At 41.4% G+C, this 23,954-nt stretch overlaps 2 protein-coding genes across 2 annotated transcripts; both read right to left on the bottom strand.

The window, feature by feature from the left end:
• Window positions 1-7,500: 7,500 nt before the first annotated feature.
• Window positions 7,501-8,421, bottom strand: LOC116909903 (olfactory receptor 2AK2-like). The gene has a single exon (XM_032913654.1). It carries the CDS (start codon window positions 8,419-8,421, stop codon window positions 7,501-7,503), a length of 921 nt encoding a protein of 306 aa, XP_032769545.1.
• Window positions 8,422-22,817: 14,396 nt separating this feature from the next.
• Window positions 22,818-23,738, bottom strand: LOC116909900 (olfactory receptor 2AK2-like). The gene has a single exon (XM_032913652.1). It carries the CDS (start codon window positions 23,736-23,738, stop codon window positions 22,818-22,820), a length of 921 nt encoding a protein of 306 aa, XP_032769543.1.
• Between the last annotated feature and the right edge of the window lie 216 nt (window positions 23,739-23,954).

Here is a 23,954-nt window from a genome sequence, read left to right as displayed (position 1 = left end):
AGAGTTCATCTTGGATTTTTCTTTATGAATATGAAGTGTCCTTTCTTATCTTTTTTGATGACTTTTAGTTGAAAATCAATTTTATTCGATATTAGAATGGCTACTCCAGCTTGCTTCTTCAGACCATTTGCTTGGAAAGTTGTTTTCCAGCCTTTCACTCTGAGGTAGCGTCTATCTTTGCCTCTGAGGTTTGTTTCCTGTAGGCAGCAGAATGCAGGGTCCTCACTGTGTATCCAGTTTGTTAATCTATCTTTTTATTGGAGAATTTAATCCATTGATGTTGAGAGATATTAAGGAATAGTGATTGTTGCTTCCTGTTATATTCGTATTTGGATGTGAGATTATGTTTGTGTCCTTTTCTTGTCTTTGTTTTGTTGCCAAGACGATTAGTTTCTTGCTTTTTCTAGGGTGTAGCTTGCTTCCTTATGTTGGGCTTTGCCATTTCTAATCCTTTGTAGGGCTGGATTTGTAGAAAGATATTGTGCAAATTTGGTTTTGTCATGGAATATCTTGGTTTCTCCATCTATGTTAAATGAGAGTTTTGCTGGATATAGTAACCTGGGCTGGCATTTGTGTTCTCTTAGGGTGTGTAGGACATCTGTCCAGGATATTCTGGCTTCATAGTCTCTGGTGAGAAGTCTGCTGTGATACTGATAGGTCTGCCTTTATATGTTACTTGACCTTTTCCCCTTATTGCTTTTAATATTCTTTCTTTATTTTGTGCGTTTGGTGTTTTGACTATTATGTGACGGGAGGAATTTCTTTTCTGGTCCAATCTATTTGGAGTTCTGTAGGCTTCTTGTATGTTTATGGGCTTCTCTTTCTTTAGGTTAGGGAAGTTTTCTTCTATGATTTTGTTGAAGATATTTACTGGTCCTTTGAGCTGAGAGTCTTCACTCTCTTCTGTACCTGTTATCCTTACGTTTGATCTTCTCATTGAGTCCTGGATTTCCTGTATGTTTTGGACTAGTAGCTTTTTCCATTTTACATTATCTTTGACAGTTGTGTCGATGATTTCTGCTCCTGAGATTCTCTGTTCTATCTCTTGTATTCTGTTGGTTATGCTTGTATCTATGGCTCCTTGTCTCTTCTTTTCTTTTCTATATCCAGGGTTGTCTCCCTTTGTGCTTTCTTTATTGCTTCTATTTCCATTTTTAATTCTTTCAGCTGTTTGATTGTGTTTTCCTGGAATTCTTTCAGGGATTTTTGTGATTCCTCTCTATAGGCTTCTTTTTGTTTATTTATGTTTTCCTGCTTTTCGCTAAGGGAATTCTTTATGTCTTTCTCAAAGTTCTCCATCGTCACGATCGAATGTTATTTAAAGTCAAGATCTTGCTTTTCTTTTGTGTTTGGATATTCAGTGTTTGCTTTGGTGGGTGAATTGGGTTCTGATGATGTCATGTTGTCTTTGTTTCTGTTGCTTGGGTTCCTGCGTTTGCCTCTTACCATCAGGTTGTCTCTGGTGTTACCTTGCTCTGCTATTTCTGACAGTGGCTAGACCCTCCTATAGGCCTGTGTGTCAGGAGTACTGTATACCTGTTTTCCTGTTTTCTTTCAGCCAGTTATGGGAACAGAGTGTTCTGCTTTCAGGCTTGTAGTTGTTCCTGTCTACTGGTCTCACGTGTTCCTGTGGGCATAAGCCCACCAGGCCTGTCACTTGAAGCAGAAAAGTTGGTCTTACCTGTGTCCCGGGGCTGAGGTTGCTCCTGGGGGCCTGCTTTTGAGCTCTCCATGAAGGCATCAACCAGGAGTGCCTGCCCCACCTTTTTTCGGTGCCCCGGTGCACCGGGGTCCAACATGCCGTTAGGCGTTTTCCTCTGGAGTCAGAAATGTGGGCAGAGTGTAGTCTCTTCTGGCTTCCCAGGCGTGTTTGCCCCTCTGAAGGTTTAGATCTCCTTCCCATGGTATATGGGTGCAGGGAGATGTTGTCCAGGTCCCTTCATGTCTGGGCAGTGTCTGGACCACAGGGGACCTGCAGCTTGAATGCCCCTATTTTCCTGTTCCCACAGGCCCTATACAGTTTCCTCTTGGGCCAGGGATGTGGGTAGGGATGAGCAGTATTGGTGTTCTCTCTCACTCTGCAGTCTCAGGAGTGCCCACCTGTCTGGGCAGTGAGCTCTCTCTCCCACGGGGTTTGGGAGCAGGGAGCTGTGGTGATGTCCTTGTTTTTAATTTCTGAATAATATTTCAAATGAACCACATTTTCTGTAATCAATCATTAATTGAGAGACATCTGGGTTATTTCCAGTTTCTGGCTATTATGAATAAAGCTGCTATGAACATAGTGAAGCACTTGTCTTTGGGTTATGATGGAGCATCTTTTGGGTATATGCCCTGGAGAAGTATAGCTCAGTCTTCAGTTAGAACTATTTCAAATTTTGTGATAATCTGCCGCTTGATTTCAAGAGTGGTTGTACAAGTTTGCAATCCCACTAGCAGGGGAGTAGTATTCCTCTTTCTCCACATCGTCACCAGTATGTGCTGTCCCTTTAGTTTTTAGTCTTAGACATTCTGATTGGTGCAAAGTGGAATCTGGGGGCCATTTTGGGTATTTGCAAATTGTTCTGTCTAACTCTCTGAAGAATTGGTTTGACTTGGTGTTTTTTTAACTTTCCCTGTGAGATAATTCCTATTTTTTGTCCCTATTTGCACTATTTTTCCAGATCCTAGGTGTCTTGATGATTGACTGTACATGGTTAACAAAATTGTGATTTTATGCTTGGCTACATGATGTCCCCAAACTAACTTGACGTATACATGTTTGTGTCAAAACATTTAAGTAAGCCTTTCTCAAAAACTTCCTGTGGTTTTAAAAAAAAAAGGTGATTGTGACATGAATGCCTTAGAAAGAGCTCAGGGATTTGTATTTATGAAGACCTTGATCCTGAAGAGCTTTGAGACTTCAAACAGGGGAAATAATAGGAGAATTGAAAGGGATAGAAAGGGGATCCCATGGTTTTATGCATGCATTCTCCATGCACCCTATGAAACAGAAAAGCCTTACATTAGAATGTGTAGCTCTTACCCATTTTGCCAAATTAAAATAAGTAAAAGAACTGCTTTTCAATAAATCAAAGTCTAAAACAAGGATAGAAGGGAGTGCCCTACAGCTAGTCTAGAAATGTATCCTCAAGGACAGTCCTCACTTGGCCATGCCCATTCTAGATTGTACCTGCTTTGATGGTTCCTTCTAAACCATTGAGAAAAAAACTACAGCTGTGGGACAGACTTCACCTTGGTTGGTCTTTTCCAGTATGGACACATGGACACCTTCTTCTTCACTGTCATTGCCTTCCTCTTTGCAGCAACTCTCATAGGGAGCCTCACACTGGTCCATCTCATCAGGCTGGACTGAATATTCCACACCAACATCTGATTGCTTCTGGGTTCCATTTCCCAATCACACAATTCCTCCACTATCTCATTTCCCTTTTCGTCTGAGCAGGTGGGGGACCCCTTGTATATCCTGTCTCCCTGGAACATCAAGTCTCACCAGAGTAGGCTGGACCCTCTTTCCCCTGAGGCCAGACAAGTCAGCATAGTTAGGGGAATGGGATCTCACACACTGACAACAGATGCAAATCATTTTCATTAGTTTCAAGAAGAGGTGTTTCTATGTGATAACTTGAGAGCTGGAAAAGCAAAGTCTGTTCAGAGCAAAAGGGCAAGGGGTGGAAGAGCAAACCTCTTGGATGAGGGAAGGGTGAAAAAGAAGGTATTATCAATGACGTTGCTGAAAATGGATTAAAGAGTCAGCTCTTGAGGGGTTGTTTTAAAAAATGTAGAGAAGATATTATTTGGATAGGGGAAATGTTGCTGTGGGTTCTAGCCCAAGACTGGGCTTTGCGGTGGACATAGGTGGGCTGGACTGTGGAGGCAGTGTGGACAAGTGAGAGCCTGAGACAAGGGTGAGATACGGGGTCAACAGATAGAGATTGCTAATGGAAGCTAGGGGATGAGGGGAACTTAGGCTCATCTAACCTAAGAGGCACAAAAGGTGATCATACTTCCCATGTGGGAGGGTGGAGACAGTGAGCCCTGGTGGAACATGCCACTGGGGGTGGTAGCGGATTTAGCAGGACTTTTGCCAGAACTAGATAAGACAGTGATGGATATGGGAGTTCAAAGAAATTAGAAAGTGTGCAGGCTAACATAAACATTTGATTGCTGAATCATCTCCACACCAGGAGAAAGGTTTGAAGGAAAGAAAATTGTGGCAAAAGTAGACATTAGGTTAATTAGATAATGTACCAATACAGAGAATTGTTAGAAACCACAATTATTTAACCTAGCATTCCTCTCCACTCCCCTTTTTGTGAGTTTTAGAGAGAAGATTTTTGTAGATTCTTTGATGGTTCTTTGAGAGAGAGAGAAAGAGGAAAATAGCCAGCCAATTTGCATAGTACAAGTAGCCCTGTGGTGGGAAGGAACTTTTAAAGAAAGAGTGAAAAGAGTCAAAGTACCAGAGAAAGCAGGCTGAGGCTCTGGCCAGCATCTGAAAGATAGAGGAAAAGAAAACAGGAAATTCATGCCTCTTGGAGTTGAGTCAGAAGGCAGATCCCATAGAGGCCCCTGGCAGGTCTGAAGCATCTTACCCTCTTTTTTTTTTATTTTTTAAAAGTAAAATCTAGATCCTTTGTATTCAAAGTATCTAGTTGAAATGTGTCCTTGACCACCTGGTAGGCTGGGCCAGTCAGGCCTACACTGCTCAGATCCTTCTAGGTCTTGCAGATAAAACACTGTTGCAAGGTATCTACAACTAATCCTTTCTGCTCATCACCATGATCTTGGGACAATGCCATCAGATGACACTGTTGATGTATAAAGGAAGTACACTCCAAGATGGACTTCATCACCATGACAACACATGAGAAAACTTCATGGAGTAAGGACATATTTTGGCCCAGAGTGACAGATGGCAGACACAGTGTTTTGTTACAGATATATAAACTTAAGACAGTTTGAGGAAGGTATCCTATGCCTGACTCTTATATTTCTATTAAATAACCCATGCATTTTGCAAGCATGATTTTTCTTCTCTGTAGGTTATCTCTAGCAAAGTTTGCTTTTGCTTTAAAATTTTACTGTATTTTACTGTACTGTCCTTTACTGCCCCAAACTTCATTCATACTTACTGTGTTCAATAGCCTCCTTTTATCATTATTGTTACAGGTGTGTATATATTCATGTCCAGTATATGAAATATGTATATAAAATTACATACCCTATTGTGTGCATACACAACTTGTGAAATAAATTCATTTTCCCATTTATCTATTCATTTTACATCCAGACTTCTGCTTCCCCTTACAAATCCATCCCACATTCCCTTCCTCTTCTCCTCTGAGAGTGTTGAGGTACCCAGGTTATCTGCCCACTGTGGTGGCAACCTCTATGCAGGGCTAGGTGTATCCAATCCCGTGAGGAAAAAAAGGGAGCCAACTAGGGAAATGGGATACCACAGATAGGCAACAGATGCAGTTCATGTTTACTAGTGCTAGAACAGGTGTTTCTATGTGTTATTAAATGTATCACTCTAATTATTGACACCAATTACAGAGAAGCAACAAGGTTTCTCTAAAATATTCCACAACATTTATTATTATTTTATTTATGTATAAGTGTGGGGAAGACAGAAACCTCAGATACCCTGGAGTTGGAGCTTCAGACAATTGTGAGCTACCTTGCAAGGTTGTTAGGATTTGAACTCAAGTCCTCTGGAATAGCAGCAGTGCTAATAATGGCACGCCACCACTCTTGCCCCCACAACATTTATATTTTCATACTGAGAGTTACTCCTAATGTTACTTACACCAGTACTTAGGTGCATAGAAGTTTTCATTCATTGGTTCTTGGATTACATGATAATGACTTGATTATTTTGAGAATGCAGGGGCCCTAGAAAGCTGGCTCAACAGGTAAGAGCACTGAATGCTCCTCCCCAAGACCTGTGTTTGATTCTCAGCATCCACATATTGGCTCAAAATCATCTATGACTTCAAATTGCAAGAAAACAAAAGCTAGTGACTGTTCTTTAAAAATCAGTACATGCTGGCACAAAACTTTAATCCCAACACTTGGGAGGCTGAGGCAAGAGAAGTTCAGTGAGTTTGAGGTCATTCTGTTCCACATAGGGAGCTCCAGGACAGCCAAGAATACATAGAACACATACATACATACATACATACATACATACATACATACACACACACGTGTACACACAAATATAATCTCGATGTTAAAAAAATATTCGCAAATGTTCTTGAAATAACATTGCTCTCAGAATTTATTTTATATTAGCCATATACAAAATACAGAAATTGTCTATGGATTTCTAATACAGAACCATTCTGGGTCTGTTCCCTAATTGTCCTTATCATAAAAGTTAGCATTGGTCATCAATACAAATTGAAACAGGGAAGGCCAACATAAATGGGTTCATGGAAAGACACAGAGTGCATACTGACAGACAGATCCATTGATAGTGTTTATTACAAAGTCATTAGTGAAATTTTGGGAATCATATTAATAAAGGAAGTCAGGAGGACAGTTTTAAACAGCTTAAAAGAGTTTGCATATCTTTTTATTGGATATTTTATGTATTTAAATTTCAAATATTACCCCCTTTCCTCTCTTCCCCTCCAGAAACCACCAACTATTCCTTAACTACCTGCTTCTATGAGGGCGCTACCCTCCCACATACCCACCCTCAACTCTGGCATTTCCCTACACTAGAGTATCGAGTCTTCACAGGACCAAGGGCCTCTCTTCATTTTCTGTCAGACCATGCACACCTGTGGTACATATGTGAGTGGAGCCATGGGTCCCTTCATGTGTACACTTTAGCTGGTGGTTAGGTTCTTGGGTACTCAGAGGGATAAGGTGGGCTGCTATTGTTGTTCTACCCATGGGTTTGCAAACCCCTTTAAGAGCTTGGACATCTTTTTCAGGTGGTAATAGTCACTAAAGCATCAAAGCAAGCATCAAGTAGGCTCCCTCCCCATTTCTTTCAGAATTGTTCTTAAAATATGTCACATTATAAAAGGACACCCATATTATTAAATAACTCTTTTGACTACAGAGATAAACCAATGAAATAGTCATATTTATGTAAAATAATTATACATATAGAGCTGCAGAAAGAGATTCCAGAGAGAGGTGAGGGTAGACAAGGCACTTGTATTGACTTCCTCAGGCTGAGAATCATGATGTCTGGCATCAGGGAAAAAGTCTCTGTGGAAAGCCAACCCATCCTGCTAGGAAGGCAGAGATGCCAGATCCAGGGACAAAGCCCTTCCATCTCCTGAGGAGCCAACATTCAGATTCAAACCATCAACTCGGTGTGACACTGTGTGTGCAAAGGTTCATGCTCTTGTTCAGTCAGTGAGACAAACAGATGGCCTTCCACCAAAAGATCAGTCCAGAAATCGTCCCAGAGAGTGTCAAGACCAGCCTTTAGATCAGTCCACAGGGCAACCCAAAATCCCACGTCACTATCCATCATCCCATTTGTCTTTTTAGAGCCCCCATGACCTCCTTGTTTCTCAGGCTGTAGATGAACGGGTTCAAAACAGGGGTGACAATTGAGTAGATCACAGCCACCACTTTGTCCCTCCCAGGAGAATGCAAAGTGTGTGGCTGGGTGTAGGTGGAGAGAGTAGTGATGTAGAACAGGCTGGCCACGGTCAAGTGGGAGGAGCAGGTGGACACAGCTCTACTCTGTCCCTTCCCTGAAGCCATCTGGAATACAACAACCAACACCCGAGCATAGGAAGCTAGGATGGCCAGGAAGGGTAACAACAGGATGACAAGGCCACTCACAAGGACTGTATGCTCATATTGGGACGTGTCTTCACACACCAGTGGCAGGAGAGATGGAACCTCACAGAAAAAGTGGTTAACAATCCTAGATCCACAGAATGGAAGCTGAAATACATACAATATGTGTATTAATGCAGTGATGGAGCTGCTGCTCCAGGCACTGGTGATAATAGAGCAGCATATCTTCCTGCTCATGAGCACAGGGTAGTGCAAGGGCTGGCAGATGGCTATGTACCTGTCATAGGACATGAAACCCAGCAGGAGGGCTTCAGACCCACCCAGGGTCAGAAACATAAAGGCTTGGATTGCACATCCCAGAAAGGAAATGGTCTTGGTGTCTGACAGGAAGTTCACTGCCATCTTGGGCACAGTGGTGGAGATGTACATCATGTCGATGATGGAGAGCTGGCTGAGGAGGAAGTACATGGGGGTGTGGAGTATTCGGTCCAGCCTGATTATATGGACCAGTGTGATGTTGCCTATGAGGGCCACTGCAAAGAGGAGGGTGATAACTGTGAAGAGGAAAATGTCCATGTGTCCATACTGGAAAAGACCAACCAAGGTGAAGTCTGTCCCACAGCTGTGGTTTCCTTTCTCCATGACTTAGATGGAATGAGCAAAGCAGGTATAATCTGGAAATGGCATGGTCTGGAGAGGACTGTCCTTGAGGAGGAAAATGACATTTATTACATGGGATAGAGTTCTGGACTAGCTCAAAGACACTCTCTCATATCCTGTGGTTTATGCTTTCATCATTTGTAAAAAGAAATATATTTAGTTATTTATATTTATTCTACTTTTGCACAACAGATAATAGTTACACACTCTAATATAAGATGTATAAATATCTGAGGAACCATATACAGTGCCTGACTTAAACTTTTTCTTCTCCTGGTCATTTCTCAGATTTGAAGAGAAAGCTCTTCCCTCTGAAGGTCTTTGTAAATTACAATATGGAAACAGGAACAAGATTGTTCAAGACAGTCAAATTAAAATGCAAATGACAATTTGTTTATCTGCTTTGTTTTCAAAAATTGTATTCCCCTCAGTAGATTCTCTTCATTGAGGAATTGGAGCCTAGGTCTTTGGCAGGGAAAACATTCTCTGGGTTCTCTCATATTTGTGACTAAGTAAAAGAGCAGAGTTGACCCAATACACTATAATTTTTTAATGATTCTTTATTTTACCTCTCAATTTTAATCTTAAGATGGAATTAAGGATCTTGCTTTATCTGCATAGACATATGCAGTCCTTTGGAGTTTAACTTATTCCTGTAAAAACAACATGGAAACAGTTACAATGACATAAGGAATCAATTGGTTGGAGTTGGAAAGAAGGCATAGGGGTTAAGAGCTTTGGTTATTCATAGAGGGCCCTAGTTCAAGTCCCTGCACGTACATGGCAGCTCACAAATGTCTGTAACTGATATTCCAGGGGAATCTAATACTTGATTCTTGCTTCCATGGGTACTAGATACACAAGTGTTGCACAGACATACATAGCATCAAATGTCTATATACATAAAATAACACAAAGTAAAATAAAATCAAATGGTTGAATTTTACTTAGGGCCTTTTTTTGATTACTGTTCAAACATTTTTAAATAAAATCTGTAGAACTGATTTTTTTTACTTATTTATTTTTATTTTATTTGTTGTATATTCACACCAAACTGGGTTTCTCCATACTTGGAGAATGATGTGTGTATTTGTGTGTGTGTGTGTGTGTGTGTGTGTGTGTGTGTGTGTTTGTATATGTGTGTGTGTGTGTTTGTATATGTGTGTATTTGTGTGTGTGTGTGTTTGTATATGTGTGTGTGTGTGTGTGTGTGTGTGTGTGTGTGTGTGTGTGATTCTGGAGCTCTAACTATAAACATTAGAAATGCTAGCCAAGTGCTGTTGCCATTATTCTGCTTGAAGTCTTTTTACCAGATACAAGGTTTTGTTCTGTGACCCAGACTGGATAGGATCTTGATTTGTCACCTACACTTGTCTTGAACCTGTAATCCTCTTGATTCTTATTCCCCAGTGCTGAGAGGATTGTCCTGTAACACGATGTCATGTGTGCTCTGACCTTGGATGACCAGGAATGTCAGTCAAACTGAGCCCCTCAGCTCCTGTGTGTCCTAAATCTCTGGGGCTGGACAAGCCAAGTTTGACATTCACTTCCCTTCACAAATGAGGACAGAGGTTGGGTGAATGTGTTGAAAATTACCTATTCAGGTTTCTCCACCTCTTAAGAAAAAACACAGCCCACAGCAGCAACAGCAGTGAACCCTGAACTCTCCTCCCTTCCAGAAGCTTTTTGCTTGAGCTTCAGGTCATGGTACATGCAGCATGTTTCAGAAGTAGATCTTTCCCTTGTGTATGCTGGGGTGTCTTGAGAAGCCCAGAGCACCAGGCACACCCCAAGCCCTATCTAACAAATTCTGTCACAATTATCTCTTTAACAGATGAAGGTCTGAAAAACTCATTTACAATTTTTGACCCAATTTTGTGTAGCTGGTTTTTGACACCATGAAGGCAAGCACAATCACAACCCTGTTATGTGCCTACCTCTATCTTTCATGTGTTAAGATTACAGGAGTCCACCATCTCATTCACCTTATGATATAGTGGATCAAACAGAGGCCTGCTGCTTGGCAGGCAAGCACTGAAGCAAATCCCTAGTCTTACATGGATTTCTTGAACTCAGCAGAGAATAAATTAGCTACCTGAAGATTACCATGCAAGAAGTCAACTCATTCTACCTCAATGATTAGTAAATTACAATCAAAATGAATTAAAAACACTGAGAAACACTGTTTAACATTACATTTATAACCATACGAAGTGCATTGCAGGGTCTTGCCCACAGCTCTAGGGTGCTGCTGCAGATCTAACTGCCTGTGAGTTCACAGCTAAGACAGCAGCATGACTTCAGTCACACATCTTCCTGTTCATTTGAGCTTCACTGCTAGTCAATCCCAGACCTTACAGAGAGAGATGAGGTAATGCAGCATTTTTCCTGACCATCACAGACTCAGCAAGGAGTCCACTATCAACCTAATGAGCAGCAGCTTGGGGATGTCCCCACTGCAGCACTGCCTTTTCTCACAGCCTCACTGGGCACACAGGTGTGCACCACTCACCTGCATGTTAATATGAATTTGAAGACAGATGTGTCAGTCATTCTGCCATGGAAAAATTTAACTATGTACAGTAATTCATCAACGCACCCAGGACCTGGGCAAATGGTGCAACTAGAAACATGGAGATAGCAATTATCTCACTGGGAAAGTAAAAAAAAATAGAGTCAATAGTAGAATTAAATGTACCGCATAGTATACAAATATTTGTTATATTTTAGAAATGCAATAGAATCCCCTGCATATCAGGAATATGCTGGACTCTAATTATAGAATAACTTGAGCTTTAAAAACTGAGGTCAAAAGAAGAAAAATACATTTCCATACCCCAAGAAAGAACCCTGTGACTCTGCCAGCTCCTGTTCCTTCAGGGGGAGAATTTGCTAGACTACCACACCTGTGCTCCAGTGTGAGAACATTGAGCCTCAGCTCTCATTCTTAAAACTGTGAGATGGTTACACCCTACAGAGCCTGGGTAACTTGGCTTCACAAACATTCTGAATGCACATAATTTTAAAGCAATATTTAGAACTGATTCTAGCCTGGAATGAGCCAAAATCAGAACATGAGCCAACAAGAAAAGGGTGCAGTGTGCTGTAAAAGGTGATGCCAGTTAGACGTACCTGAACCAGCAGGGTTGGAAAACCTGTGTCTTCTCACCAATTGTCACTCAGTTATCTTCACTTCAGTGCTTCCCTGGCTGCAGGGCTCCTTGTCAGCTGAGAGAATGAGCTGGGAACCAACCTTCTGATCCCTACCCACCTGAGCCTTGCACATGGTAGAGAACAATGGACACCTTTCTCTAGATGTCTAAGGATACAGGCCTTTGGTAGATTCCTAGCATATCAGACTCAATTTTAAAACAGCTGAGGTCTATACATCCACTTTGTTGCAGAAAGTCTTCTGTCTAGGATGATTACTATGAAACACATCTGCAAAGCTTACTTCTAAGAGTTAACCCCCACTGAGACAAGGTTAACAAATAGTACACTTATGCTTTTCTCAATGATTGTATAATTAAATTAAGATATTTGTGATGACTTTACTTGTCATCAAAAGGAAAGTGATGTGTTCTGAGAAAATACTTCACTGGAGTCAACTCTTCTGATGTCAAAAGTCTACACAATCATGGCCTCTAATCTCAACCATATTTTAGGAACTATGTCTATGTTAGGAATTTGAAAGTTTTTATTTTCACCTTATATAAACAGACTTCATCCAGCACTAAAATCTTGAGTGGAAAGTACCATTGAAATAAAAACACTGTCACTTTTCTCAGCTTGTAAATGCTTTGAATCTCTCCAAGGATCTGGCTACGTGATGAAGGTTGGGACTCATGGGGTTCTGTATTATTCCTTCTGGGAAAACTAATCTCCCATCCACAATTAAACACTGTGTACAGAACATGTGCTTCATTAGAGCTGGAGTCTATATTTCATTTCAGAAAAGAATTTGAATTAGAGTTCAGAATCGATGCTCAAAATTTTTGTTCAAATTACTAACAATCACAATTGAACGTTTGAGAACTCTGGTTCTAATGTTCATGTGGGATACACACAGTTGCTCATAAGCAATGAACTGAAATATATAGATAACCCAAAGCAATTGTATTATATTTAAGGAGTCGAATAACCCAGGCTTTGGTATCTTCTAGTATTCCCTCTATCCCTGAAAACCATCTTGATAATTGAAGTAGACTCAATCTTCCCAGAGTACCTGGAGCTGATATTTCATTGTATCCAATGGAGAATGAACTGTCTGCTTTCTAAGTGCCAATTTCATCTCCCCCTGTTGCAATCAAGTTATTAAATTGAATGGACTTGCAGGACGATTGAATGGGATTAATGTTCTTGCACACTGAGGTGGCATCAGTGACCATTACTCATGTGGAAAATGAGAAGAAGCAGGTGCATGGACTGAGTGACAACTGGTTTTGGAATCCAGAGAAAGCCTATGTGGATTCAGCATCATAGGACAGCTGAGTCCTAGGTTCCCAGCAAAGGCAATATTCAACACTTTACAACAGTGCCTGTGGCAGGAACATTCATTTTCAGTGAATGCTAACCAAGAGTTTGAGTAGGAAATTATGCTGAAGGTACATCTAGAATGTGGAAAAAAAAAACCTATAGATAGTTTCGGATCTTAAGAAGTAGAAAACAAAGTCCAGTATATTTTGAGGAGTCACTTAATCCATGTTAGAGGTCCTAAGGATATCATAGGGGCCTGGTGATTGTACAGATGACAATATTCAGTAACAAAACCATAGACTGGTGAGGTGGCTCAGCATAGTGAAGTCATTCATGAGGATGAACACTGGAGTCTTAGCACGCGTGTCCCACACCTGGCATCCTGTTCACACCTGTATCCCAGATCCTAGCTGTGAGAGATAGGAGGATGACTGGTGCTTGCAAGGGTACTGTGTATTGAGAAAACATGATGCAGGTTCAGGGAAACTCTACCCCAAGGAGGCTGTACCTATTCTCTCTGTATTCTATATATTCCTTACAGTTCTAGCTAGAGCAAGAAGACAACAAAAAGATATCAAGGGGATACAAATTGGAAAGGAAGAAGTAGTCTAGGTATCACTACTTACAGATGCTATCATGGTATACATGAGTGATCCGCAAAATTCTACTGGAGAAATCCTACTGCTGTTAAACAACTTCATCAAAGTGACTGGATATAAAATCAACTCAAAGACATCAGTTGCTCTCCTATTCAAAGGACAAATGAGCACTGGCTGAAACTTACTAAAGCCTGGGATATTGAACTCATAAAGTATCATAGAGTGGCTTTGGGTTTTCTATACATTTCAGTTCATTGCTTATGAGAAACTGTGTGTATCTCACATGAACATCAGAACCAGAGTTTTCAAACTTCCAATTGTAACTGTTACTAATTCAAAGAAAATTTGAGCATTAATTCTGAACTCTATTTTAAATGCTTTTCTGAAATGGAAGAATGCAGAGACAAGCTCTAATGTAGCACATGTTCTGTACACAGTGTGTTGAATGTGGATAAGAGACTAGATTTTCCAGAGGGACTGAGGTAGAACCCATGTGAGTACCACCATTCATCAGGAAGGCAGATCCTTGGTGACATTCTAAGCATTTGTCAGGATGGGAAAAATGACAGTATTTTTATTTCAAATCTGCTTTCCACTCAAGTTTGTAGTGCTGACTGAAGATCTGTTTATATAAGGCAAAAGCAACAACTTTCAAATTCATAGGTTAGGCATAGTTGCTAAAATAGGGATTAGATTCGTGGCCATGGGAGTGTAGCCTTTCTACATCAGATGACCTGGCTTGAGTGGATTCATTAGTAAGAGCACATCACTTTCCTTTTTAAGTGTTTGTTACAAAATGATCACAAATATCATAATTTCATTTAAAAGGTCAGCCAGGAAGGTGTAGCTGAACTACCTAGTAACTGTTTCTCAGTGGGGTTGACCTGTCCGGCAGTTAGGGTTTGCAGGTCTGTTTCCCTGTAAAGTTTCTACAAAGAAGATTTATCTATAGCATATAGACTGTATAGACCACAGTCACTATTGAATGGGCTATCCTAGGATATGACACAAACCCCATATCCCTAGACATTTGGAGGAAAGTACCCATCTTTTTTCTGCCATGTGCAAGGAAGGCTCAGGTGGGTGGGGAACAGAAGGTCAGTTCCCAGTTCATTCCTTCCGCTGACAAGGAACCCTGAAGCCACTCAAGATTGAAGTGAAGCAGAACTGAGTGAGAATTGATGAGAAGACACAAGTTGTCCCATGCTTCTGGTTCAGGTACGTCTAACTGGCATCACCTTCTTCATCACATTGTATCCTTTTCCTGTTGGCTCATGTTCTGATTTTGTTCATTCCAGGCTAGAATCATTTCTAGATCATCACTTTAAAAAGAAGTGCATTTTAAAATGTATGCAGCCAAGTTACTCAGGCTGTGCAGAGTGTAACCATCTCACAGTTTTAGGAATGAGATGTTCCTGCATGGGAACACAGGTATGGTAGTCTAGCAAATTCTTCCCATGAAGGTGCAGGTCCTGGCAGAGCCACAGGGTTCTCTCTTGGGGTGTAGAAACACATCTTCCTTGCTTTGACCTCTTTTTAAAATGAAAGTTATTGTATAATTATATTCCACTGTCTTCTAATATGCTCAAGTTTCAAATGCATTTCTAAAATACAATAAATATTTGTATATTACGTGGTACATTTAATTCTACTGTTGACTTGATTTTTTTTTAACTTTGTGAGACAATTCCTATTTTCATGTCCTTAGTTGAACTGTTTTTTCAGATGCTAGGTGTCTTGATGATTAATTGTACATGGTTAACAAAATTGTGATTACATGCTTGGCTACATGGTGTCCCCAAACTAACTTGAACTATACATGCTTGTATCAAAACATTTAACTAAGCCTTTCTCAAGAACTTCCTGTGGTTAAAATAAAGGTGATTGTGACATGATCACTTTAGAAAGAGCTCAGGGATTTGTATTTATGACGACCTTGATACTGAAGAGTTTGCAGACATCAAACAGGGGATATAGCCAGGAGAACTGAAAGGGATAAAGAAGGGGATCCCATGGTTTTATTCATGCATTCTCCATGCACCCTATGAAACAGAAAAGTCTTACATTAGAATGTGTAGCTCTTACCCATTTTGCCAAATTAAAATAAATAAGTAAAAGAACTGTCTTTCAATAGATGAAAGTCTAAAACAAGGATAGAAGAGAGTGCCCTACAGCTAGCCCAGAAATGTGTCCTCAAGTATAGTCCTCTCCTGGCCATGCCCATTCTATTCTACCTGCTTGGATGGTTTTCTTTAAGCCATGGAGATGAAACCACAGCTGTGGAACAGACTTCACCTTGGTTGGTCTTTTTCAGTACAGACACACGGATACCTTCCTCTTCACAGTTATCACCCTCCTCTCAGCACGGGCTCTCATAGACAACCTCATGCTGGTCCATCTCATCAGGCTGGAGTGAACATGACCATCTCATGGCTTCCAGGTCCCATTTCCCAATCACACAATTCCTCCACTATTTCCTTTCCCCCTTTCCTCTGACCAGGCAGGGGATCCCTTGCATATCCCCTCACCCTGGAACATCAAGTCTCACCAGAGCAGGGTGGATCCTCTTTCCCCTGAGGCCAGACAAGTCAGCACAGTTAGGGGAATGGGATCCCACACTGACAACAGATGCAAACCATTTTCATTTTGCCAAGAAGAGGTGTTTCTATGTGTCCTCAAAATTATCACTCTAATTATTGACACCAATTACAAGGAATCTCTAAATATTTCATATCATATATTATTATTGTTATCATTATTATGTATAAGTGGGTGTGGATGTGGATATAGGAATATAAGCATTCCTTGAGGCCACAGGCCTCACGTTCCCTGGAGATTGAGTCACAGACAGTTGTGAGCTAACTTTCAAAAGTGCTGGGATGCGAATTCAATTCCTCTGGAAGAGCAGCCAGTGCTATTAACAGCTACACCATCACTCTAGCCCCACAACATCTATTTTAATTCTCAGTATACAAGTAACTTGTCATGTTACTTACACCAGTACATAGGTGAAGACAAGTTTTCCTTTATTCAATTTTGGCTACATGACAATGCTTGGACCATTCTAAGAATGCAAGGGCTCTAGAAAGCTGGATCAATACTAAGAGTACTGACTGCTCCTTCAGAGGACCCAGGTTTGATTCCCAGCATCTTCATGGTGGCTCACAATCATCTGTAAATTTAAATTAAAACAAAACAATTGATTGTTTTTTAAAATCTATGCATGCTAGCACACAACTTTATTTCCCCAAATAGTCTGAGACCATTCTGGTCCACATAGGAAGCTCCAGTATAGTCAGGATACATACAGGAAATTTGCTTGAAATAACATTATTGCTGTTGGCAATTATTTTATATTATTTTATATGTGGATTTTTAAAGCATAATGGTTCTATGTCTTTTTGTCTAAGTGTTCATATCTTGGGACACAGAGGTGACATTATTGAGGACATTTAGCAACCTCAGTCTTTCAGTTTAGAGTGAGTTCGTGGATTACATTAATGGCAAGAAAATTAAACAGCAAAAGCAAGCTGTTCATGGAGGATGCAATTCTTCTTTTTTTACTTTAATTTTATCTGCATTGGTGTGAGGGTGCAAATTCCTTTCTAATAAAGTTACAGGTAGTTGTGTGCTGTAATTGTGTGTTGGAAATTGAACCCAGATCCTTTGGAAGAATGGATTGTGCTCTTAACCACTGAGCCTTCTCTCTAGTGACAGACGACAGACACAGTGTTTTGTTACAGAAATATAAACCTAAGACAGTTTGAAGGAGGTATCCTATGCCTGACTCAAAATTATCACTCTAATTATTGACACCAATTACAAGGAATCTCTAAATATTTCATATCATGTATTATTATTGTTATCATTATTATGTATAAGTGGGTGTGGATGTGGATATAGGAATATAAGCATTCCTTGAGGCCCACCTCAGTGGCTCAGTTAGCCTTGCTTGGCATTCAGCAATGTATACAGTACTTTGGCATCCCGCCAAAGGATTCGATAGTTCCCTATAATGTAAAGCAGCTGGAAGTGTTGTCAGCCTCAATAGACGATTGGGCTATTGTGAGGTGCAGTTTTCAGGGCAACTTTGATAATCACTTTCCCAAAGATCCAATCCTACAACTGCCTACAGCTCATCCTGTGATTTTTCCTCATATTACTTCAAAAAATCCTTTACCGGATGCTCCGCTTATCTTTACAGATGTCTCCAAGAGAGGACAGGGAGCATAGTTGGTGGCAGGGTCTTTACCAGTTACCATACAATTTCCCCCTGTATCACCCCAAGTTATTGAGTTACAAATTGTGATTAAGGTGTTTGAATTATTTCCAGGCCCTTTTAATTTGATTTCTGATAGCCAATATGTTGTTAATATGTTACTCTGTTTGGAAGTGGTGGGCAAAGTTAATTTAAAATCTACCATTGGAAATTTAGTTGTTACCTTACGTGATTTAATTTTAAAGAGATTCTCACCCTTTTTTGTACAACACATTCATGCTCATACTGGATTGCCTGGACCCCTGGCTGAGGGGAATGATATTGTAGATAAAGCCTCTAGGGCATGCATGACCTTCTTCATTGCTTCACCTGTTACATTGGCCTGAGATTTTCATTCACATTTTCATGATAACTCCAAGACCTTGTTCTCCCGATTTAAATTTTCTTGTGCAGAGGAGAGAGAAATTGTAAAAATGTGCCAAAAATGTGCCCCATTATTGCCTCAGATTGGGGTTGGGGTCAATCCACGTGGGTTGCACCCTCTACACCTATGGCAAATGGATGTTACCCACTTTCCAGAATTTGGAAAGTTAAAATATCTTCATGTTTCCATCCATACAGCTTCTGGAGTTGTTTTTGCCTCTCTACATATAGGAGAGAAGGCATGTCATGTGATTGCACATTGCTTTGAATCTTGGGTGCCTGGGGGCAGCCTAAAGAATTGGGAACTGATAATGGGCCGGCCTATACTTCTGCTTCTTTTGTGTCCTTTTGTAAAATGATGGGTATTCGATTGACTCATGGATTGCCCTACAACCCTCAGGGGCAGGGCATTATTGAACAAGCCCATTGCACCCTAAAGGAATACTTAATTAAACAAAAGGGGGGAATTGCCTCTACTGGCTCCACCCCTAGGGAAAGATTAGCCATTGCCCTTTTTACCTTGAATTTTTTGAATGAGGACAAACATGGGCAGGCCGCAGCCGAGCGTCACAGCAACCCTGATGCTTCTTCAAAAGGCATGGTCATGTGGAAGGACGTCCTAACTGGTATTGGCAATGCCCTGATCCAGTGTTGGTTTGGGTGAGAGGGTCTGTTTGTGTGTTTCCCCAGGATCATCATCAGCCACTGTGGGTCCCGGAGAGGCTGACCAGAGCAGTCCAAGATGAACGGAAGGAGGATACTATGGATGTTCCTAGTGTTGCTGATGCTTCCTGCGGTGATGGCTGAAGACCTACGCTGGGGCTTTTATCCGTGTTTCCCAAGCCCCTGCCACTGACACATTTGGCACAAGTGTTCCCCTGATTTTTTCCCTCTAATTCTTCGCTAAGGCTACCCTTTCTACCCTGGGATGGGAATATAGTGCCTATAAATGATTTGATGCGGCTTTAGTTAGAAGGATTGCTATGCTCTCAGATGATCTCTAATACTTCTCAGAATAGTGATTGCATTCAATTGTATAATCAGTCAGCAGCATGGCTTGATATGCCAATTAATATTACTACCAGAGCTAATGCCACATGGACTCAAGGAGCATGGCCTGCCATGATTTTCAAAGGCAATGCTAGCATAGCTTCTCAACCTAGATGGGCTCCCTTTTGCAAGGGTACCCGTGATTCCCTTCCACCTTGGACTGGGTTTCAGGTGAGAAAGGCAGCTTGGGCTGTAAAGAATTATTTTACTTTTTCTCCTTATATTAGCACAGGCCATAATAGCTCATTTTCAGGATATAATTGGATTTATCAAAATCCAGCTCAGGCAGTAGCTACTAATCCTTTTGATGTGTGGTTGTTGTGTTGGGTGAATGGCAGTTGCACAGATCTTTCCACTCTGAGTATGCTGATGGGAGGGGGTTGGGGTAATGCAAGCTTTCATTGGAATGGGTCTATAGGGTTTGAGACCTCTGTATTTCAATGTGCTGGAGGGCAAAATGTTACATTTAAGGCTATGCCTGTCTGTATGTGACCTCCTTTTGTGTTTATTATTTATAATGGTAGTTACGATGATAAGACTTTAAATTGTAGTAATGGTAATTGTTATTATAGCATGTGTTGGAATGTATCTGCATATTCTTTGGCTGTTGTGACTAGGATGCCTCGCTTTGTACCCTGGCCTGTTTAGGCTCCATCTGCTATTACTTTGTTTAGGCCAAAAAGGGATTTTGGCATTACTGCAGCCATTGTTACTGCTATAGCAGTTTCTGCTGCCACAGATACTGCTGCGGCCATATCCCTTACCTCTGTAGTACAGACTGCGGCAGCTGTAAATAACTTATCCACAGGTGTTGCAGAAGCTTTGGATGTTCAGGGTAATATTAATAGTCAGTTGAAAGAGGTAATTTTGCTGCTGTATCAAAGGGTCGATTTGCTCCAGGAACAAGCGGATATTATGATGGAGTTAATGCAACTGGTTTGTGAGTGGAAATATTCAGGACTGTGTGTCACCTCCATACCATTTGTGAATGTCAGTTGTGCTGCTCAGTTATCCTGTAATATATCTCAGTATTTTACAGGAAATTGGTCTCAACATTTTGATGGACTAGTTCGGGAATTGAGACAATCCATCGTCCATATCAACTCCACCCAAGTGGACGTGTCCTTAGCTGGAGGACTGGCCGATTGGATCGCTGCTGCTGCCTCATGGCTGAAAGAATGGGCTGCTGGACTTGCTGGACTTGCCCTATGCCTGATTTTTATTAGCATCCTGGCCTTTTGGTGCATGTGCCGTATACATGGGTTCTGCCATCAGCACAGAACTCAAGCCTTAATGATACAGGACTTGCAGTGGTGGAGATGGGACAGTCTCCTCAAGTGTGGCTTGGCATGCTAGAGAAGTAGTCAATGACGGATAAGACTCCCTGGGCATGTCACCAACCTAAGACAGGGATCAAACCTAAGCTGTTTGTCTCCTGATGACGGGTAAGGGGCATTGCTATAGGGGGCAACCTAAGACAGGCATTCTCTCTTCCAAAAACATAAAGAAGGGGGAGATGAGGAGAGTGGGTGTGGTGGCAGTCCCAAGATGGCGCCCAGGACTGCAGCTAAGTCTCATGACTAGCACCTGACTTCCTCACACACCCAAAACTAGCCACGTCCATTGTGAGAGCTGCACAGGTGCACCATGATGCAAGATCAGGCCATGTGACATGGACCTATGAACTGAGATTATGCAGACTGGACTGACGAGGCAGAGTTGAGGGAGGATATAAGGGAGTGTGCTCGGGGCTGAGGAGGAAAGAAAGAAAAAGAAGAAGGAAAAGAAAAAGAAAAAGAAAAATTCCTGCTTGCATGCTGTAAGGTTCCTGAATAAACTGCTTTGAGAAGAACGCTGTGTCATCGCTCTTTTCTGCGGGTCGGAAACAGAAGCGACACCTCATGTTTTTTACACCAGTTCTTAGTTGCATAGAAGTTTTCATTCATTGTTTCTTTGACTACATGACAATGATTGATTATTTTGAGAATGCAGGGGCCCTAGAAAGCTGGCTCAATAGTTAAGAGCACTGATGGCTCCTCCCCAGGACCTGTGTTTGAGTCCCAGCATCCACATATTGGCTCAAAAGCATCTGTGACTTCAAATTGCATGAAAACCAAAAGCTAGTGATTGTTCTTTAAAAATCTGTGCCTGCTGGCTCAGAACTTTAGTCCCAACACTTGGGAGGCAGTGGCAAGAGAGGTTCAGGGAGTTTGAGGCCATTCTGTTCCACATAGGGAGCTCCAGGATAGCCAAGACTACATAGAAGCAATACATACATACATACATACATACATACACAATACCCACACATATAAAGTTGATCTAAAAAGATATTCACAAAATTTCTTGAAATAACATTGCTCTCGGAATTTATTGTATATTAGCCATGGACCACATAAGACACTGTCTGTGCATTTCTAAAGCAGAACTATTCTGGGTCTGTTTATCTAAATGCCCTTATTATAAAAGTTAGCATGGGTCGTCAACATAAATTGAAACATCGAAGACCAACATAAATGTGTTCATGGAAAGACACAGGGTGCATAATGACAGACCGATATATTGACAATGTTTAGTACAAAGTCAATAGTGAATTTTTGGGAATCGTATTAATAAAGGGAGTCAGGAAGACAGTTTTAAACAGCTTAAAAGAGCTTGAATATCTTTTTATTGGATATTTTATGTATTTATATTTCAAATATTATACCCTTGCCTCTCTTCCCCTCCAGAACCCCCCAACTCTTCCTGAACCACTTGTATCTATGAGGGTACTCGCTGCCCACACACCCACTCCCAACCCTGGCATTTCTCTACACCTGAGTATTGAGGCTTCACAGGACCAAGGGCCTCTCTTCCTTTTTTTGCCAGACAATGCCATCCTGTGGTAAATATATGAGTGGAGCCATGGATCCCATCATGTGTACCTTTTAGCTGGTGGATAGGCTCTTGGGTACTCAGAGGGACAAGGTAGGTTGATATTGTTGTTTTTCTTATTGGGTTTCAAACCCCTTTAAGAGCTTGGAAATCTTTTTCAGGTGACAATAGTCACATTATCATCAAAGCAAGCATTAAGTTGACTCCCGCTCCATTTCTTTCAGAATTCATTTCCATTTCTTCAAATATGTCACATTATAAAAGGAGACACATACTATTAAATAACTCTTTTGGCTACAAAGATAAACCAATGAAATAGTGATATTCATGTAAAATATCTACACATATACAGCTGTACTTATAAACTGCAGAAAGAGCTTCCAGATCAGAGGGAAATGAGTGTAGACCAGGCACTTGTATTGACTTACACAGGCTGAGAATCATGGTGCCTGGCAGCAGGGCAGAAGCCTCTGTGGAAAGCCAACCCATCCTGATAGGAAGTCAAAGATGCCAGATCCACAGACAAAGCCCTTCCATCTCCTGAGGAGCCAACATTCAGATTCAAACCATCAACTCAGTGTGACACTGTGTGTGCAAAGGTTCATGCTCTTGTTCAGTCAGTGAGACAAACAGATGGCCTTCCACCAAAAGATCAGTCTCAAAATAATCCCAGAGAGTGTAAAGACCAGCCTATAGATCAATCCAGAGGGCAACCCAAAATCCCATGTCAGTATCTATCATCCCATTTGTCTTTTTAGAGCCCCCATGACCTCCTTGTTTCTCAGGCTGTAGATGAACGGGTTCAAAACAGGGGTGACAATTGAGTAGATCACAGCTACCACTTTGTCCCTCCCAGGAGAATGCAATGTGTGTGGTTGGGTGTAGGTGCAGAGAGTAGTGACATAGAACAGGCTGGCCACAGTCAGGTGGGAAGAGCAGGTGGACACTGCTCTACTCTGTCCCTTCCCTGAATCCATCTGGAATACAACAACCAACACCCGAGCATAGGAAGCTAGGATGGCCAAGAAGGGTAATAACAGAATGACAAGGCCACTCATGAGGACTGTATGCTCATATTGGGATGTGTCTTCACACACCAATGGCAGAAGAGATGGAATCTCACAGAAAAAGTGGTTAATAATCTTAGATTCACAGAATGGAAGTTGAAATAAATAGATTATGTGCATTAATGCAGTGATGGAGCTTCTACTCCATGTACTGGTGACAATAGAGCAGCAGATCTTCCTGCTCATGAGCACAGGGTAGTGCAAGGGCTGGCAGATGGCTATGTACCTGTCATAGGACATGAAACCCAGCAGGAGGGCTTCAGACCCACCCAGGGTCAGAAACAAAAAGGTTTGGATGGCACATCCCAGAAAAGAAATGGTCTTGGTGTCTGACAAGAAGTTCACTGCCATCTTGGACACAGTGGTGGAGATGTACATCATGTCGATGATGGAGAGCTGGCTGAGGAGGAAGTACATGGGGGTGTGGAGTATTCGGTCCAGCCTGATGAGGTGGACCAGTGTGATGTTCCCCATGAGAGCCACTGCAAAGAGGAGGGTGATGATTGTAAAGAGGAAAGTGTCCATGTGTCCATACTGGAAAAGACCAACCAAGGTGAAGTCTGTCCCACAGCTATGGTTTCCTGTCCCCATGACTTAGATGGAATGAGCAAAGCAGGTATAATCTGGAAATGTCATGGTCTGGAGAGGACTGTCCTTGAGGAGGAAAATGACATTTATTACATGGAATAAAGTCTCATATCCTGTGTTTTATGCTTTCATCGTTTGTAAAAACTAGCATTTCAGTTATTTATATTTGTTCTACTTTTGCACAACAGATAATAGTTACACACTCTAATGAAATACTTT

The sequence above is a fragment of the Rattus rattus genome, chromosome 9, assembly GCF_011064425.1.
Source record: "Rattus rattus isolate New Zealand chromosome 9, Rrattus_CSIRO_v1, whole genome shotgun sequence".
NCBI lineage: Eukaryota > Metazoa > Chordata > Mammalia > Rodentia > Muridae > Rattus > Rattus rattus.
This window is presented reverse-complemented; position numbering and strand designations above follow the sequence as displayed.